General features: G+C 40.3%; 1 protein-coding gene across 5 annotated transcripts in view; it reads left to right on the plus strand.

Moving 5' to 3' along the window:
- The window catches only part of LOC134205688 (PH and SEC7 domain-containing protein), a 338,134-nt gene that overhangs the window by 314,982 nt on the left and 2,987 nt on the right, over window positions 1-20,165 (plus strand). For all 5 annotated transcript variants that reach the window (XM_062681206.1, XM_062681209.1, XM_062681207.1 and 2 more), the window contains one exon: window positions 4,611-4,921. In XM_062681206.1, the coding sequence (XP_062537190.1) occupies window positions 4,611-4,921 (311 nt within the window). The remainder of the gene's footprint in view (window positions 1-4,610; window positions 4,922-20,165) is intronic.

The following is a 20,165-nucleotide window of genomic DNA, read 5'->3' on the forward strand; positions in this document are numbered from 1 at the left end:
TGCTTCGGAATCATTTGACGATTCGATTCGGAATACATCGACGGTTTGCTTTGAAATCCCTCGCAGATTTGCTTCGGAATCCCTCAACGATTTGCTTCAGCATCCATGGAAAATTCTCATCGAAATCGCTGGAAGATCCATTTCGGAATCACCAGAGGATTAATTCGAAGTCCCCCGACGATTTGCTTCGGGATCCCTCGACAGATTGCTTTGAAATCCTTCTACGATTTGCTTCTATATCCCTGAAACATTACCTACGAAATACCTGGAACATTCACGTTGAAATTCCTGGATGATTCCCGACAGAATCTCTGGAACATTCCCGTCCGAATCCCTGGAATATTCCCTTCGGAATTCTTGAAGGATGGTGATGGGATAGATTCTCATTGGTATGTTCCCGTCGGAATCTCTGAAACCTTTCCATCGGAATCCCTGCAATATTCCCGTTGAAATTCTTAAAATAGTCCCGTTGGAATCGCTGAAGGGTTTCCGTCGACATCCCGGGAGGATTTGGAATCCATAGAACATTCCTGTCGGAATCCCTGGTGGACTGCCTTCAGAATCCCTGGAGGTTCCCTTCGGTATGGTCGGAGGATTGCCGTCGAAAACCCCTGAGATTCCCATCGGGATCCCTGGAACCCTCCCGTCGGAATCACTGAAAATTTCTCATCGGAATTCTTGGAGGAGTCCAGTCGGAATCCCTGAAGGAATGTTGCATTTTTTTTTAATTTTAGATAGATAGAATATTTATGAAATACTAGTTGACCCGGCAGACGTTGTCCTGCATAGTAGGCGTGAATGTGCGTTCCAAACTGCCCATGCAAAGTTCGCATAGGAATCACAATTTTGGTTTTTCACGATTTGATCAACTTTATAGCCTATTCAGATTTGGCTATTTATGACTTTGTTAAGTGAGAGGGTATCCAATTATTACGAGGTGTTCAGACTGCAACAAGATAATATATCTTGACGTTTCATGTTTGCTCATTTGCACGCTAATACAGGGTTGAATTCAAGGAGATTTTTAAAATTTAATTTGCGAAATCAAGCATTTGTGTGGCGACAATCGAACATTTTTTTCTGAACAAAGTTTCTACGAAAAAAAATATGAAAAGGGATTTTCGAAGAATATTTGAAGCTCTCATTAAGGATAATGATAATTCATTAGTTGGATGCGCCGTTCTTCGGGGAATCAGACTATTCCTCAATTTATTTTTAAGTATAAAAAGTATTTTGATTCTGTACTATGATCGAACGGAGATTTGATAGAAAAATTTAGATACTTTTGGGAATTCTCACAAATAAATAAAAAATGGACGATTGGACCAATTTTCAAGAAATATTATCGAACTAAAATGTATTTCCACCAGTATCTCCATGTATGAAGGGCAACTCAGCAATTTAATTTTTTTTTTCAAAAATGGAAACTGAACCATTGCGTTCTACTCGACAATCAATGATACAGCTTCTAACAAAATCGAATCGTGTGAATGTGATATAATTTAAACTGGATTTTGGATGAAATAATGCATTACCAATCCATGTTTTATTTAAGGTTATTCTACTTTATATATACATCCCATTCAAATCGTACAGTTGTCCCACGTGTAAAATGTTGAAATCCAAAGTATATTAAGCCATTCAAGGAGCAGAATTGAAACAATTTATGAAATCATGTTTATTCATCAAATATATTCGTTTTACAACCATTCCTACGTTTTAAATTGTCTTCCGCATTGGCCCTTGAACTTTGAAAATTTATTCGATTTGTTCTATTAAATCTAGGTTTAAGTTAAATACTTCATGTTAATTCTAGAGAGCATCTGTTTTTTAAACAATTCATGTTGAATAAGTGGAGAATAAATAATTATCATCATATAAAATGCTTTCCACAAAACCATCACAATCCGAGTTATTCTTCAGCGCTCAGAAGATTTCCATCTAACATGCATTCGACCCTGCTGCGACAGAAAGAGCATGACTGTCAACTAAGAAACGAAATGAAAACAGAGAGAATTTTCTCTCTGGCAAAGAGAACGTGACGCTTGTCAGTTTTGTTTTGCTGAATTTCTCCCTGCATCCCAGTTAGAACGAAAGCTCTCTCGTAATAATTGTTCGTAATAAATTCTTCATGACTCTTTTTTTTTTTTTTTTTTTTTTTTTTTTTATTTATTTATTATTTATTACATCAACAGACTTGATACAGCCCCAATGATGGTTTAAAATATATATATAAATACAATATCACATCACTACATTAAAACATTGTCAAGGATTAAAATACAATACAATCACAAATACATTAAATAACTATAGTCTATGCGTCAATTGTTCTGGTCGGTAAAAAATGATGTGAAGAACCGGCGGAGGACATCTCGTGTCAAGTGGAAATCAAACACCGACGCCACTCTATTGAAGACACGCTGCAAACCATGGAGAGCACTACGCAGCCCATAGTTTGTGCGACGAAAAGGAAGTCTTAGCATTAGGTTACTCCGCAGTTGTCGGGGTTGTGCGTTGATGTTTATTTGCCGCAGAAGAGTGTCACAATCTATTCTTCCTTGCAAAATATCGGCGACGGTTAATGCTCTGCATACATCCCTTCGGATACACAGAGGTTCTAAGCTGATCAGCTGACAACGGCTCTCGTAGCGAGGAAGTCGTAGCGGATCTCTCCAGGGAAGGTTGCGGAGTGCGTACCGTATAAATCGACGTTGAACGGATTCGATGCGTTCGACACCATTATTATAGTTTGGACTCCAGACCGCAGAGCAGTATTCTAACGTAGATCGCACGAGAGAGCAATACAGTGTTTTCAAACAGTAGATGTCAGTGAAAGTCTTTGTCACTTTGATCACAAATCCAAGAGACCTGGATGCTCTATCAACAACATATGAAATGTGATCCGAGTATGTCAGTTTGGAGTCCAATAGAACACCGAGATCTTTCACACAGTGCACTCTTTCAATAGTCGTTCCGAACAGGCAGTAGTTGAAGGTAATCGGTTGTTTCTTCCGAGAAAAGTTATGATCGAGCACTTTTTCGGGTTAACTACAAGTCGATTTAGATCGCACCAATGAGCGAAAGCATCGATCTGGTCTTGTAGTAAGTGACAATCGGCTATTGAGCATATGCGCAAAAACATTTTAAGATCATCTGCAAATGATAATCGCGGTCCTTTTAGAACTAGATGCACGTCGTTGAAGTAGAGAAGGAATATCAACGGTCCCAGATGACTACCCTGCGGTATGCCAGACATCGCAAAGAAGCTTTCCGAGCGACAATCGCCTAGAGCAACTGTCAGCTGGCGCTCAGTAAGGTACGAACCAAACCATGCAAGTAGGCTGCCTCCAATTCCCAATCTGTCAAGCTTGGCGATCGCAATGCTGTGGTTCAACTTATCAAATGCTGCAGTTAGATCCGTATAAATTACATCTGTTTGATTACAAGCAAGCATACTGTCTGTAACGTATGATGTAAGACACAGTAGATTCGTACATGTAGAACGTTTTTCCATAAAGCCATGTTGATCGGTACTGATATAATGTTTACAGTGACCATTTAGAGAATCCATGACCAGCTCGAACAACTTCGATACAGCGCATAGCGACGTGATTCCTCGATAATTATTTATATCGCGCTTGCTTCCCTTTTTGTACACAGGAAACATTTCAGCTGTCTTCCAGCAGGACGGAAATACACCATTAGAGAGGGAGAGCTGGTATCTTTTGACAGCGCAAAATGTATGGAATATTACGTAAATAATGACATCATAAAGCGTATTTACCCTGAAACGCCAATTATTATGTCATTAATGGCGTAATCTGAATAGGCTATTACTCGTGATTTTCGCTTGAGAAAATATCATATAAACCCGTCGGAAGCTATAACGAATGTTTCTGCTGAAGAAATGAAAAATCCATCCATCCGTTTTCGAGTTATGCGGATACGAACACAGACCATTTCATTTTTATATATAAGAAGATGTAAAAATATCCACTGCCTACCGGTGGGAACCTGATGGCGATCTGTCACTTATTGTCCAAAGCCGTTGAGTCGTTGTAGCAATCATCGGATGGTAAACAAACACACTTCGATACTGTTGGCTACACCAGGAAGCACGTGCTTGGGAAAAGAGAATATGGATGAGTGTGATTGATCCGCAATTGCCTGAATCCTTAAGTACACTGTTTGTTATGATAACAAATATTTGTCAAGTCAGCCTGAAATCCATGTCGAATTCTAATCAGTCTGATAGATGTCCGGATAAACTTGACAAATATTTGTCAATATGACAAACAGTGGACTGCGGGCTTAAATGGAATCATACAACAGATGTGCCAAATATTACTTTTTGTTATTGGAACAATTTGATTAAAGTTTGAGAGAAGGTGCCAATTTTGCTTATGCTCTACTTACAACTACCATGGGAATGGAATGGTTAAGGATTCTACATTTGTTTTGGTTCAAATAAATTCTCTAATATTTTTTTTTTGTAATGCGATAAAGATATCATATAATACGCGTATTCTGGATTGAAAACCACCGATTGAACCAAAAGCATGAAATGCTTAAATGCAAGATAATAATGTTCGTCTTTTTATTCACAGTTGAAACGCTACAAAACGTACTACTATCTGTTGAGTTCCCGCATGAACTCGGACCAGTCGTTGGATTTCGAAAACCTACTTACGCTGGGCGACAGCGGGCTCCTTCTCGAATCGGACGAGATCCTTCAGCGAAACAGACAAAACACTGAGGGTGGTGGTTTTGGAAGCGCGGGCGCAAACCAAACCATCATTCAGCAGCAACCTCTGGGGCAACCGCAGCAGCTACTGAGTCAGCTGGGTAACGCGACAACTACGGTGCCGGCAGCGGCGACGACGGCGACGACAGCGACCGGCGGAAGCGCCTCCAACAGGTACAGTTATCGGGCAGCAATCTATCGGTCCGAGGCTCAGCAAGATCTCGGCTGACGGGTGATGGGAGTGTTCTCTGCGTGTGTGGTGTAGGGTTCGTCATCGTCGTCGTCATCACTATTCGCACCTACTTCCGCTGACGTACCGCTCTTCTTCTTCTTCTAACTATCGCACCCTCTGTCCCCATTTCATTAGAATTAGTGCTACTGTTGAACTTCCTACTGTTGCCAGTACTACTTTCTATCACTGGAAAAAAGCTAACTAGAACGAGTGTACTTGGTAATAGCGCTGTGGTCGTCTACAACTTACTGTATTATAATAGTAGGTAGATTAGGAAAACTGAAATTGCCTATTCCTAGTAGTATTTATTAAGCTCTTGTGGTATTGCTACACTCTCTATATTATTAGCTTTAGCTGTAGTGCTTGTTAACTAGTTTTCTACTCTTTAGTTTTATGCGAAAGCGTGTAGATCGATCTATTTTGAAAAACACAACATATTAAATATATCGAACATATGAACTCATGCTGCTTGTCATTTATACGTTCTGCATTTCATTGGGTACATGTTTAACTATTTACTGGTGGTCTACATAAACAAGAAAAAATAAGAAACAATTGTCAATTAAAGTGTTTCTATTAGATAATGCCATAAGGATGGGAATTAGACAAAAATTTAATTTGAAAGTAATAGTTCAAATATATTAAATACCTAATCATGAACATCCGTAAACAAGTCGATCTTTGTATATACTAATTTTGCTTTTGTTAATAAATATATTTGAACATTTACTTTTAAGCACAAGTTTGTGTTTGATTCGGTAAAAAATATTTACATTTTTTCGAATATTTTTTTTTTTAATTTGAGTTACAACATCTAACATGGTTATATCATTCTTCACATTTCAACTAATTAACGTCTGGGCGCTTAACATTAACAAAAGATATTTGTTGGATACTACTGGGGTAATATGGGTTAAGGAATTTCATACTGACAATCGGCATTCAAGTTCAAGACTGAACAAAACAAATTTCAACCCATTTTTTAGGCTTGTATATATGCTAAAGCCTTTAATTATAGCCAAGTTAATGATTGCAAGGAAAGCTTGAGATTGACTCGATTCTGATGATGTAGAATTGCTGTTTTTGATTAAATAGGTTCATATCACTTTGGTCGTTTTAAAGGTTAAAACAACAAACTCTATAATAGCATAAATATCTTACTGTGACATCAGATTTTTCTGCGTTTTATTTTGATGTTTCAATCGTTAAAATGACAAAAACATCAGAATCGGCGATTTAACAAGCTTGGCTCGTTAGAACTAACGCCGAAAGCATAATTGTCCCATATTGATAAAAAAAAAACTCATATTAATATGCACACACGCCACTACGATACTTCTGGAACTACTTGGATGTGAATGAGCAGTGTATTAAGGACTCTAGATTACCATCTTTCATGGGGGTTAGGGACAAAAGGCCGAAAGACAAAAGGTCGAAAGGACAAAAGGTCGAAAGACAAAAGGTCGACGGGACAAAAGGTCGAAAAGGACAAAAGGTCGAAAGGGACAAAAGGTCGAAAGTACAAAATGTCGAACGGGACAAAAGGTCGAAAGGACAAAACGTCGAACGGAACAAAAGGTCGAAATAATCAAAAGATCAATAAGATCAACAGGTCAAAAGGGACAAAAGGTCGAAATAGACAAAAAACTGAAACGGAGAGAATTAATCTCGCACCAGAGTTGCTCTACACAATTGGTAAAACTGTGCTCTTTTATTTTTCCCAATTTTAAACAATTAATTTAAATTCATTCAGTGAGTACAACTTATAGTTGTTTATGGATGTTTTAATTTTCTAAATGTTTGTTTTCTTCGTTTCTCAATATGGCGCACATCAAATACACCGGCGTGTATTAAGGTGCCCCAAACACACGCGATTCTATCGTCTGGAGACTGCGATTCTGTCACCGTTTGTATAGAAGCGTAAATGAAACATTGCCAGCATCCAACCAACGATAGAATCGCGGCGTCTAGCTGTCTGAGGGAGAGAGGGGCTTTTACACATCGGCGTATTTTCAATGCGCGCGCCTGCGTGGCTGCGGCCTGCACTTTTTTGACAGATCGAAGTGACATTTAGAAAACTTAGATATCCATCTATTATTTATCATTGAATGAATTCTATTTAATTGTTAAAAATAGTGAAAAATAAAAGAGAATTTTTTGCCAACTGTATAGGCAACTGTACTTATTTCTAAATCAACAATCTTTTTTTTATCTCTAACAGAACTATCTGGATATTCATAATACTGTTTCATAGTAATTACTCCTTCTTTGAACTTGCTCATTCTTCAACTTTGATTGATGAGATGAGTGTGTTATTTCTGCTTGAAATTAAATGCATTTCACAAATTCCTTTGGAATACACCCAACTTGTTATCAACTTGTTCCTTATCGACCTTTTGTCCCTTTCAACATTTTGTTTTTTTCGACCTTTTGTCTTTTTCGACATTTTGTCCCTTTCGACCTTTTGTCCCTTTCGATCTTCTGTGCCTTTCGACCTTTTATCCTTTCGACTTTCTGTCCCTTTCGACGTTTTGTCTTTTCGACCTTTTGTCCTTTCGACCTTTTGTCTTTTCGATCTTTTGTCTTTCGACCTTTTGTCCTTTCGACCTTTTGTCATAGATTCCTTTCATGGTTCTTAACGGTGTAATCTGCCACTTCGTTAGTTTCAATTTCGCCAACTTGTATTCGAACGATTAATTATCTCCGTTGTTGTTTTTTTTTCCATTAAAAAAAAAGGCTCGGGGCAAGAAGGCCTCCCTACAGGGGCAAAAAGGACACATATCGAAATAAACTTGTAATAAAGAAACCTACCGCACATAATTGAGTACTGCATCGCGGGCCGCGTATGTTGCCTTAGGAATACGCTGGCACAGTTGATGGTGGCGTTTACGGAAGCCGTGAAACGAATCTTCACCGGCCAATTGGAACTCGGTGTTGAACGGATGTTTATTTTTTTCCTTACCTCCTGCTGAAACGCAAATTATTACTGATGTTGCGAATTGGCAGTGCAATGAATCGTTGTTTCAAGTAGGGTATATGCTGAAAGACCTTATCCTCCTGCTGCCGAAACACTGGCTCGAAGCGACCAAAGCCATAAGCGTCAATCTTTCGATCCGGATGCTCCAAATTTTTCTTCAGCTTTAGACGAGGAACACCGTGCTCAGTTCACAGACATGCCGGGCTCGGTCATGCTGCAATTAAAACTGTAGGCTGTGATCAATCATCATGTTTTTCGCGACAGAAACAGCGATTATGCACTACAAGTACTACACTACAAATCGAGCGTATTTATCATGTAAAAAACTTGGGAGTTATTTTGGACGAGTAAAGGGCCGATGTTCACGTAGCGGTTTTCTACGCTGTGAGCACGCCGCGTTCACGCAAGGCACCCAGCATCAAATTGAGTAATGCACACGTAGACGTGTGCACGACTACATTTGATGCTGGGTACCTTGCGTGGAAGCGGCGTGCACGCAGCTTGAAAAAACGCTACGTGGGCATCGGCCCTAAGCAGCTACATATAAGCATCGCATTTCTTACGTCATCGATATGTCATTTAAAGCTCTTGCAGTCATTTTTAGAATTCCGGAAACTTTCACCAATATATTTGGTTAAGGTCACCGTACCGCAGGACTAATGCACACCTGTGTTTTTTTTTCAACGCCACTTGCACACTACGTGGGCATCAGCCCTTAGATTTTAGATTTTATTCTATAGAATATTATTCAACATTTTGCCTCGATCAGGTAGACCACATTGAAGATTTTTAAAATTTGTTCAAATGCAGCTGTTTGCCAACAGCTAATCCAGAAGACAGTTATCCAGCAGGATTCAGGGAAGCTACCAGATGTAATCAAATCCGTGCGGAGTCATGACACAAAGGCTAACAGTTCGAAAAGCCGAGCCAGAAAGTTCATGGAACTACAACTGCGGAAACTGATAGAAATAAAGGCGCTAGAACAGCGGTTCTTGGAACAGAAATTTGCTATTCTTGCTAATTTTGACAGTGATACACTGAGGATACTGGTCGTAAGACTATCATACGATTCTCTTTTGAAATTTCGCCACAAGAAAATGTATTGATTTTCATACGATTCACTAATGAAATGCATTTCATACGACAATCTTATGAAAAATTTTAAGTTCGTTTAAAAAAAATGTAACCTGGTTTCGAACCATGGACGTCGTGATTAGGAGGCGTGTGATCACACCACACGTCCACCGACGCTTCGAGGAATTGTCTTGTTGGATATCCAATAAAAAGATAGATTTGACCGAAATAAGATCTTAAGATTTTCATAGTTCAATTCTTATGAAACATTCTCATAAGTTTTGTCGTATGAAAATCTTACGACCAGTATCCTCAGTGTAGTGAAGAAGAAGATAACATATCGTTTACCGAGAAAGTTCAACAGGTTGAGGATTGGATACACGATACTGATCGTATTGGTAATGCAGATGATTCCGGTCTGCCATTTGGAGAGGCCAACGGGATTTTGGCCAGTCACCCGCAGTATGATGAGCACCCCGCTCAGGGTCTAAGGCAACAGCATAATGTACTGGTTATCAACTCGAGACAGCACGATTCTCAAATAGTAATCGTTATTTCCAGCCGCATCCACGTAAGTTCACGTCCACAACCTCCTCTATGCTCGTTGGGCTTCCAGCAGCATCAAAATCGTACACGACCAAACACTGCAAATAAAAGAACAACTATCGGTGGCATAGATGGTTTCATTCCTAGACAGGGATCAACGACAAACCTTGACATCATTGGTGATGAAACTGTATGTCTGCTTAACAGAAGCCAATTGGCTGCACGCCAGGTGGTTCCTAAAGATCTCCCGGAATTCAGCGGACGGGCTGAAGACTGGCCATTATTCCTAGCTATGTTTAATTCGTCAACATGTGCGGTTTTTCCAATGAAGAGAACATGCTCTGTTTGCGGAAATGCCTGAAGGGAGAGGCACTAAATCGAGTTAGGTGCGAATTGCTCCACGCATCCAATGTGGCTAGTATTCTATCGACACTTAAGACGTTGTACGGCAAACCGGAATTAAACGTGCCTTGGGTGAGGCGTTCACGGAGGAATAACCCAATATCAACCGGGGATAGCGTCGTCAACCACCACATGTTAGATATCTGCCCTTGCAATAATGAGAGCGGAGACTATTTACACAATGGGCGTAGTCAAACCCATCTGGGCGTAGTCAAACCCGAGAAGCTTCCCATGTCCATCTAGCGGTCTTTGGCCCTGTTGAAAACATTCACTCGTCGAAAGGGCGATCGTTACGAATCAGATTTATTATGGAAATATGATAATGTGCGACTTCCATGCAGCAGATCGATGGCATTGAAGCGCTGGGAGTGCCTTGAACGGCGAATGCTTAATGATCCTAATCTCAAAACAGCTATAAACGCAAAGATAGTACATCAGCAAAGGATATATACGAAAGCTCCTCGATGCCGAGCAGCTGAAACGTTCTCTCATGTACTGTCATAAATCGTTGACAGACATGTTCCCAAAATAGTGAAGCATAACCCTCCCCACGCACCGTGGCAAACAAGTGGTCTGCGACGACTGAAGTCGTATAAAAGAGCAGCGTTAAGGAAGTTCTCAAAGTACCGTACATTGTCACTGAAACGGAAGTATGCACAAATCAATCACGAATACAAACGGATTGCCAAAAGTTGCTTCTCGCAGTATCAGTGTGGACTGCAAAGGAAGCTGAAAACACATCCTACAAAGTTCTGGAAGTACGTAAAAGAGCAACGTAATCTGGCCTTCCTTTGCGAATGACGCTTAACGGAATTTTGGCGTCTAATTCACAGGACATCAGTAGACTGTTTGCTGAAAAATTCGCCAGTGTGTTCAGCAATGGAAGATTATCAAAAGACCAAATACGAAATGCTATGAGCTCCGTTCCTATCTCCGGCCAAGCTATGAAAATGGTTGATATCAATGTTGGAATAGCTCGCGAAGCTGCATTGAAACTGAAAACATCCTACAACCCTGAACCAGATGGAATTCCTTCCGTATTTCTGAAAACGCACATCGATGGCATTATCACTCCGTTACTCCATGTTTTCCAACTTTCGATTACGTCAGGAATTTTTCCGTCTTGTTGGAAGATAGCGCACATGTTCCGTGGTATCACCTTATTGTCTGCTGTTGCCAAGTTGTTCGAGCTAGTCATCATGGAACCTCTACTCGCCCATTGTAAACCATACATTAGTGACGACCAACATGGATTTATGCCCGGTCGTTCCACTGCCACAAATCTTTTGTGCCTTACCTCCTACATCCACAGCAACATGGTGGATCGCAGTCAAACGGACGTAATCTATACCGACCTAACAGCAGCCTTTGACAAATTGAATCCACCGCATAGCTATTGCTAAACTGGATCGCCTCGGAATCAATGGTACTTTCTTGCGATGGTTTCAGTCGTATTTAACCGGTCGCAGCCTTACCGTGGATATTGGAGATCATCAGTCGAACCATTTTGCCGCTACCTCAGGTATTCCACATGGTAGTCACCTGGGACCACTGATATTTCTGATCTATTTCAACGACGCCATTCTGACAATCAAAGGACCACGGCTTTGCTACGCAGACGACCTCAAACTGTATCTCCGAATTTGTTCCATTGAAGACTGTCACTATCTGCAACGTCAACTCGATGCCTTTGCAAGTTGGTGCGTGCTTAACCGAATGGATGTTAACCGATCTAAATGTTCGGTAATCTCTTTCTCGCGGAAAAGTGAAACAATAATTCACAAGTATATCTTGTATGACACAGAACTTGAACGTGTCAATCAAGTTAAGGACCTGGGAGTTATTCTAGACAGAAAACTCACATTTAAGCAGCATGTTTCCTACATTGTCAGAAAAGCATAAAAGGTTTTGGGTTTCGTCTTCAGGACTGCCAAAGAATTCACGGACATTTACTGTCTAAAATCGTTGTACTGTTGCCTGACTCGTTCCGTTCTGGAGTACTGCTCGGTCGTCTGGTCTCCACACTATAATAACGGCGCCGAAAGAATTGAATCCGTCCAGCGTCGTTTTCTGAGATTCGCATTGCGCAGATTACCGTGGCAAAACCCCTTCCGTCTTCCAAGCTATGAAAGCCGTTGCCGTTTGATTGACCTGGAATCCCTTTCCGTCCGCCGAAGCACAACGAGGGCATTACTGATAGCAGATCTACTACAAGGACGACTCGACTGCCCTTCTCTTCTGGAACAAATTAACTACCACGTGCAACCCCGATCCCTTAGGAATAGTTCGATGTTCAGGGCTCCTATGCACCGAATGAACTACGGTGTGTTCGGTGTTATCGGCGGTCTTCAAAGACTATTCAACAGAGTTGCATCTCTTTTTGATTTTAACTTGTCCTGTCAACTAATTCGCGAAAGGTTCAGTTCTTTTTTTAGGAATAGTTGATAATGATACTTGACCATATAATGTAATCTAGCATTTTGTAATTAATTATAAGTAAGAATCATTGGGGCTAATACAGCCTGTTGATGTATCATATAAACAAATAAACAAATGCCGACCTAGCGATGAAGTATTCTAGGGTGTGGTACCTGCCGGTATTTCCCATTGTGAACCCGAACAAACCACAAAGGACTCGACTATCTGACGTCACTGCTGCGTGTGTTAATCCACTTCAGAGAATTTCGCATAGCTATCTGCGGAGATCTAATGATACCATCAGGTCTTTATACGCGAGAAGGATCAGCAATGTCAACGGTTTTGTTTTGGGGACGCAAGAAGAATTCGGATGAACTTAACGTTTATAGTGCTGTCCAATAAGGGGGGGCCCTCCTTAGCCGTGCGGTAAGACGCGCGGCTACAAAGCAAGACCTTGCTGAGGGTGGCTGGGTTCGATTCCCGGTGCCGGTCTAGACAATTTTCGGATTGGAAATTGTCTCGACTTCCCTGGGCATAAAAGTATCATCGTGTTAGCCTCATGATATACGAATGCAAAAATGGGAACCTGGCTTAGAAACCTCGCAGTTAATAACTGTGGAAGTGCTTAATGAACACTAAGCTGCGAGGCGGCTATGTCCCAGTGTGGGGATGTAATGCCAATAAGAAAGAAAGAAAGAAAGAAAGTGCTGTCCAATGAGAGCTTGAAGTACCTTCAAACGGGGTGACTTGCAACAGCGGGATGACTTGCAACACTTGGGTTTTCCACAAGTTTTAGTTTTTTATACAATAAAAATATACCCAAACATAGACCTATGTCATCATGCATCCCTAGTTTACATTGTATTTGTTGTGCCTAGTTGGTATTTAGGTGAAAATATGACTCACTGTTGTTTTTTGTATTATTTTGTGAAACTGTTTCGTTAATTGCAAGTCGAACGTCGAAAATCGTAAGTTCGTGTAGCACATTGAAAATAATTTCACCAAAATCAGTCCCCTCTCCAGTTACAGTACCTAATTAGGTATGCAATTCCGCAAAAACTTTAAAATAATAAAATTGTTTGTTTTTGAAATATCAAATTTTTTGAAATTTGTCCCCCTGCGGGGTGACTTGCAACAGCTGATACACGATAGTTTATTTCTCAAAAACTGTTGATTCAGTTTCTAAACTTTTTTTCAAACTGGCATTGATGTTACAGAATTCCTTTATCATGCCGTAAAACTACAAGAAACCTGCAGGAAGTCACATGTATTCTAATTTCTCAAATAAAACTTTGATGAAGGCAGCGGTAAAAGTTAAAAAATTGTTTATCCGGGAAGCCGCTTGGCGGTACGATTTGTCCCTATCAACAATTTTACGTGATCCTAATACAGAAAACAGTAAAACAAAGACTTACGGTGGTCAAACAGTGTTGAATCTCCAAGAAGATCCAACACTTGTGGATTTTTACTGCTTGCTGCGGAAATGCCTTTTCAAAATAATGATCTTAACATAATCGTAGTAATTTGGATGGCGGGGAAAGAAAGTAAAACCGTTTTAATAACAACTATCCAGGGAACGGTGATGGTGCACACCATTCTTAAACCGACATAAATCACTTTCAAACCGATAACTTAAAAATATCAATCGATCCGTTGAAATCGTAAAAAAAATCGGAATGAAGGGAGGGGGGATCCCTCAAATAAGGCCCCTGCATAGACAGTGGTGAAGAATGACCCAGGATGAAACATCACTATGATTAAGTTGTTCTAAAACATGTCATGATTGAATTCGATGAAGTGTTGCAAGTCACCCCGCAGTAGGGGTGGATTGCAACACCCATCATTTTGATATTATTTTCATATTTTTATTATTGTTATATGTCTGATTACATGACTAATCACTAATGTTAGGACATATTAAAAGTATCATGTACTAGTAGAATGAATAAATCCTTATAATTCAGAATTATTGAGGGAGAAACTTGAAAAGTGTTGCAAGTCACTCCGTTTGACGGTAGCTCGAAGTTTCTCCCTGTCCTGCTCATGCCCAATTGTTGACAAAAAAGAACGAGCAGGACGAGAACAACTTTGAGCTACTTCGAGTTGCTCATTGGACAGCACTTATGTCATGCAGGTGATGACGTTTGGAGCCTGCTGTTCTTCATGCACGGCACAGTTTGTTAAAAACAAACACGCCAATTATATAAAGACAGGTTTCCAGCCGCTGTTCGTGCCATATTCGAGTACCACTATGTGGACGATATGCTTAATAGCGTAGAATCAGAAGAAGAGGCGTTTTCCCTCGCGCAGGATATAAAACTGATTCACAAAGTTTCAAAATGAGAAACTGGCTTTCCAACTCAACGGCGGTGGTAGCCCAGCTGGAGGAAACTCCAGTAGCTGAGAAAAGGTTAAGCGGGTGTAATGATCTACCAACAGAGAAAATACTCGGGATGTGGTGGAATACGGAGCATAACTAACTACTTCACCTTCAAGATGTCTTCGATGTATGATGAAGAAATGCTGTCTAGACGACAGCGGTCAACGAAGCGAGAAGTGCTCCGAATGCTCATGCTTATGTACGATCTGTGTGGTTTTGTAGCCCCTTTTCTTATGTACCTTAAAATTCATCTGCAGCAGATCAGGCGAACGGGAATTACTTGGAATGATCGAATTGAAGGAAAGGAATTCAAGAAGTGGTTACGTTGACTAGAAGTTTTACCTAAGGTACAGAGCGTCTAAATTCTTCGATGATATAGAGCTATTTGCTCCGTAAAAGCAGACACCCAGCTACACACGTTCGTTGAAGCTTGTGAAAACGGGTTTGCAGCTACAGTTGTGCTGAGATGTCAAGACGGGTCACACATTGAGTGCGCTCTCGTTGCATCGAAAACTGGAGTTGCACCACTACTTTTTTTTATCAATTCCTCGAGCGGAGCATCAAGCGGCTGTTCTGGGATTAAGGCTGACAAAAACCATTGAGTGTGCCCTGAACATAAAGGTAAAACAACGGTTCTTTCACACCGACTCCAGAGATGTATGCTGCTGGCTGAACTCGGACCATAGACGGTATAGTCAATTTGTCGCGTTCTGAGTCAGTGAAATCCTAGAAAGCTCAGAAGCAGCCGAATGGCATTGGATGTCGACAAAACACAACGTGGCTGACTTGGGTACAAAAGGTAAGCGAATTCCGGATCTAAGCTCGCAAAGCTCTTGGTTTCGTGGGCCTTCGTTTCTGTGGAAACCCGAAGTAGAGTGGCTCCCAACTTCACGTCGATACGGAACAACAGACGAAGAAGTTCGGCCTCATCTGCTAGTACATACAGTTGCATCAGAGCCACCATTTTCACCAAGCAATTTTTCTTGCTGGAAAACGCTAGTGCAACAAACGGCGAAGTTTGAGTGAATGGCTTTCAACTGGGTGCGGAGGGTGCAAAAGAACCAACTGCTTAGCGGTCCGCCGAGGAACATGTCGCACTGAAAACTACCTGTATCGCATCGCACAATGCGAAAAGTTTGCAGATGAAATGGCAACACTGAAGACTAACGACAACTCTTCAGGTACAAGGCGGATATCGAAGAGCAGTTCCATCTATCGAATCTCCCCATTTCTAGATGAGTATGATGTTTTGCGCGTCCGAGGTAGAATTGGTGCTTGTAAGTACATTGACCACGACGCTACCAATCCGGCTATTCTACCGCGAGATCATGCCATAATGAAACTTATTGTGGCACACTTCCATCGGCGTTTCCATCATCAGAATCACGAAACAGTGGTGAATGAACTGCGTCAACATTATTATGTTTCTCGAATGAAAGCAGTGTATCGTGATGTGAGTAGCGAATGTCAACAATGTAAGAACGATCGAGCTGCTCCATGTCCACCAAAAATGGCTAATCTTCCAGAGGCACGGCTAGCAGCTTACAGCCGTCCGTTTACCCACACTGGCGTGGATTATTTCGAGCCGATCACGGTTTCTATTGGTCGTCGCACAGAGAAGCGATGGGGCGTTATCGCTACCTGTCTCACTACACGAGCCGTCCATCTACAAGTCGCATACGCCTTATCAACATATTCCTGCATAATGGCTCTAAGGAATATTTTTAATAGAAGAGGAACTCCAGTCGTCATATACAGCGATCGAGGTACTAGCTTCCAAGGTACAGAGAAAGTTGTCGAGGAAGCAGTTCGTAAAATCGAGCAAGACAAGCTAGTTGCTGAATTCACCACGAGTTACACCGAATGGCGATTCAATCCACCGGCGTCCCCACACATGGGAGGAGTGTGGGAGCGCCTCACCAGAACCGTTAAGACGAACTTGAGAAAAGTATTAGGATTGAGGGTGGTTTCAGCGGAGGTACTGAAGAATGCTCTAAACGAAGTCGAAAACATTGTGAACTCTCGTCCACTGACGTGCCTCCCGATAGACGGAGATCAATTCCCAGTTTTAGCTCCCAATCATTTTATCCTCCAGTCCAGCAACGGAATGAAACCATTTGTTTCTTTCGACGACAGCTCTCTTACCTTGAGAAATAACTATGAGCTGTCGCAAGTACTTGCTAACAGATGGCCTGATGGTCAAGTGAGAACAGCAACAGTACAAACGGCAAGCGATGGTATCTACGAGAGACCAGTGGTAAAACTCGCGGTGCTAGACGTTGGCGTAAGAAAGAATACGTTTTCGGACGGGTCCTCAATGCATTCCGGGGGAGTGTTGATAGCGCAACGTCGATCATCTAGATCAGTGGTCTTCAGCGTGCTTACTATCTAGGGCCGCATAGTAATTTTGAACTGTTGAAGCGGGCCACAGTACATTTGCATGATTTGTTCTACATTTCATATAGAATTTTACAGCCCAATGAAAATGATTTTTTATATCTATTTCACATTTCAATAAAATTTGTTGCGATGAATCTTTTTTAAATAACATACTTGTAAGAATATCTTATTCTACGGGTTTTATCACCGTAGCTGACTTTTAGTTGATACTTTTGTACGAGACGAGCCAGCCTTGGGCTGAAAGTCTTTTTAATAAAGATATAAAAAAAAGATACGTTTGTGGTAGCGGACTTGTCACGAGAAAAATCTTTTTGCAACAATATGTTTTCAGCATAGTTTGCAGACCATATATTAATCTATTTTCCCAAATGATCATATGTCGTCTGATTCTAAGATTCTGAATTTTTGTTGAAGGATTATTGTTCACTACGCACAACAGTATCTATTCTTTAACCTCATTCTATCGGTTCAAGGACTTTAAATAAGCAAAACTTGTGCGCGAAAATACATGGAATGAGAAACTGATAATTTTATTTCCTATTTGTGCAGTCAAAATATTGAAATCTCCCAATCCTGTGTCATAGAACAGATAAAAATTTAGATTTCGAGACACTATTGATCATAACTTGTTTCAAATAACGACAACAATGTTTTCAAAGCCAGGTGAACTTGCCAGTAGTTTTGAATAGAAATCGAATAAATCTGAGTTCCGATCAATTGAATACACAGGATTTTGTTTTTACACGATTTTTTTTCGCTCGTATTTTTGATCGTGTGACTTCAATTTACCACCAAACTCTTCGCAACATGTTTCAAAAAATCCAGAATAAATCGAAGAAAAATCACATGATAATCAATATGCGTTAAACATTTAGGATGAGTGGAAAATTGAGAAAATGTAAATCGTGTAAAAACAAAATCCAGTGTATTACAGAAACCTTTTATTCATCAACTAATCGGAGCATGGGAAAATTCTTGACATTGCTAAATATATCAAGTACCATCGTACGAGGGTTCTTTTGACAAATCGTTAGCTACCTTGGACATTTTGAAACAATAATTAAAACGTAAACTACACTCAAATTGCCATTATCACCATTCGGGTGACGTGTTAATAGGTGGATGGTAACTTTCTGTTTCAAATTTAAATTTTGCCAAACCCTAACTTGTATTGAAAGTTTCCTCATTTCAGAGCAGTATATGACAACATTAGTTTTACAACAAGTTCAACATTTAGTTCGTTTGAATCAGCGAAAAAATGGACGAAGTTGCTATTATCATATATGATATATTATATTTAAACATATAAATATATTTATAGCTCAGAGACGGCAATAGAGACGGAATAAGCCGCTGATTGGAATAAGGGCACAGCACGGTAAAACAAAAAACTGAACATGATGAAAAGCGTTTTGTGTCATCTAATGCTTATCAACGGGCCACATGTAGTGTATCTTCTGAAATCCTTCGTGGGCCGCAGGAAAAGGCTTCGAGGGCCGCATGCGGCCCGCGGGCCGCACTTTGGGGATCACTGATCTAGATTCACACTCCAAAATCGACAACTTCAACAATCAAACCATGGTCAGCCACACATGTCGCACGATAGGAGGATTGCGGAGTCTTCGTTAGATATATTTGATATGGAACTGAAACGTAAATATCGCTGTTCTAACTATAAATAGGTCGAGCCAAACAGGGAAATTAAAGTGAATATGCTGTGCGAATTCACTTCCATGCCACGTTCTAATAATAGGGTGATATGAACACCTAAAATTTGTAATTTGTTATCCATTATTATTTAATATATTGCTACATGATCAGGGTTGCTCGCTGCCTCAAATACCCCTACCCGATTGCTTAGGCTTCGTTAAAATAAACGTTTATAAAATCACGATCCGCCTGCTGTACGCAACATCCGCATTTTAGTCGGAGGTACCCCCTGGGGATATCTTTGCTGTACCCCAGGTTGAAAACCGCTGCACTAGGAGAATTATTCTTTTACTACGTTGATAAGCTATCAACAAAATCACCGTTTTTGCGTGACGTATTTTATGGATCTTCTCTTGTCAGCATTACAAAATGTCACGTGATAATAAATCCAATAATCTATAATTACTTCATCAAGTATTCTATGCCGAACAGGGTGGACCAGGTGTTGTGTTTTGTTACGGTGATTTCCAAAGCAAAACGACAACTTGTATTCATCTCAAGAATAGTCAGGGATTTCATAGCCCCATACGATACAAGTTGTGGCAGATTATGCAAACATATGTGTTTTATTTAACCGGCGAATCGGAATCACACATCGTGTTTAAGAGTGATGCTAGGTAAATCAAAGTTGTTTTTAATACTTTGGAAACGATTTACATTACGATGGTTAGGTTAGACATTATTCTTAATTTTCTTAAATAAATGATCTTTTAATCACAATAATGTCACCAATTTAATCACTCTTCGAAAACTTATACTATCTTTTGAAATAAAAAATAAATATTTTAATTTAATTTTTAATGCAGTAAATTATTACCGTTCTGCAATAAACTTGGCTTTAAGAGCTTTATTAGTTGAACAAAAAGGCTGCACGGTTACGCACCGATATGAATACAATGAACAGTGATTTTTTATTGCCTCACAGTAATATCCACAATAGTAGATTTCAATCGAATGTCGTTATTGCGCAAGGAATTCGAACAGTACATGCATTCGAATAAAAGATTCCGCCAATCCGGTGATGTAGCCTTATCGCCGCAAAACATGAATTATTGCACTTGAACTTATTTTTACCTTATCGATTAGGGACCCGCTCATAGTTCGTCCGTCATCAATCAGCCGAATCGGCCCCATTATAAACGCGGTTAGTTCGTACATGGGTACAATGCCAACATGCGCCAACACATCATTATGGCCGATTAGATGGAGACTATCGTAAGCTATAAACGTTGGTTAAAAATAGGGTCATAAAACGGGGTTTTTTGATAAGATTAGACAA

This window comes from Armigeres subalbatus, chromosome 1, assembly GCF_024139115.2.
Source record: "Armigeres subalbatus isolate Guangzhou_Male chromosome 1, GZ_Asu_2, whole genome shotgun sequence".
NCBI classification, from domain to species: domain Eukaryota; kingdom Metazoa; phylum Arthropoda; class Insecta; order Diptera; family Culicidae; genus Armigeres; species Armigeres subalbatus.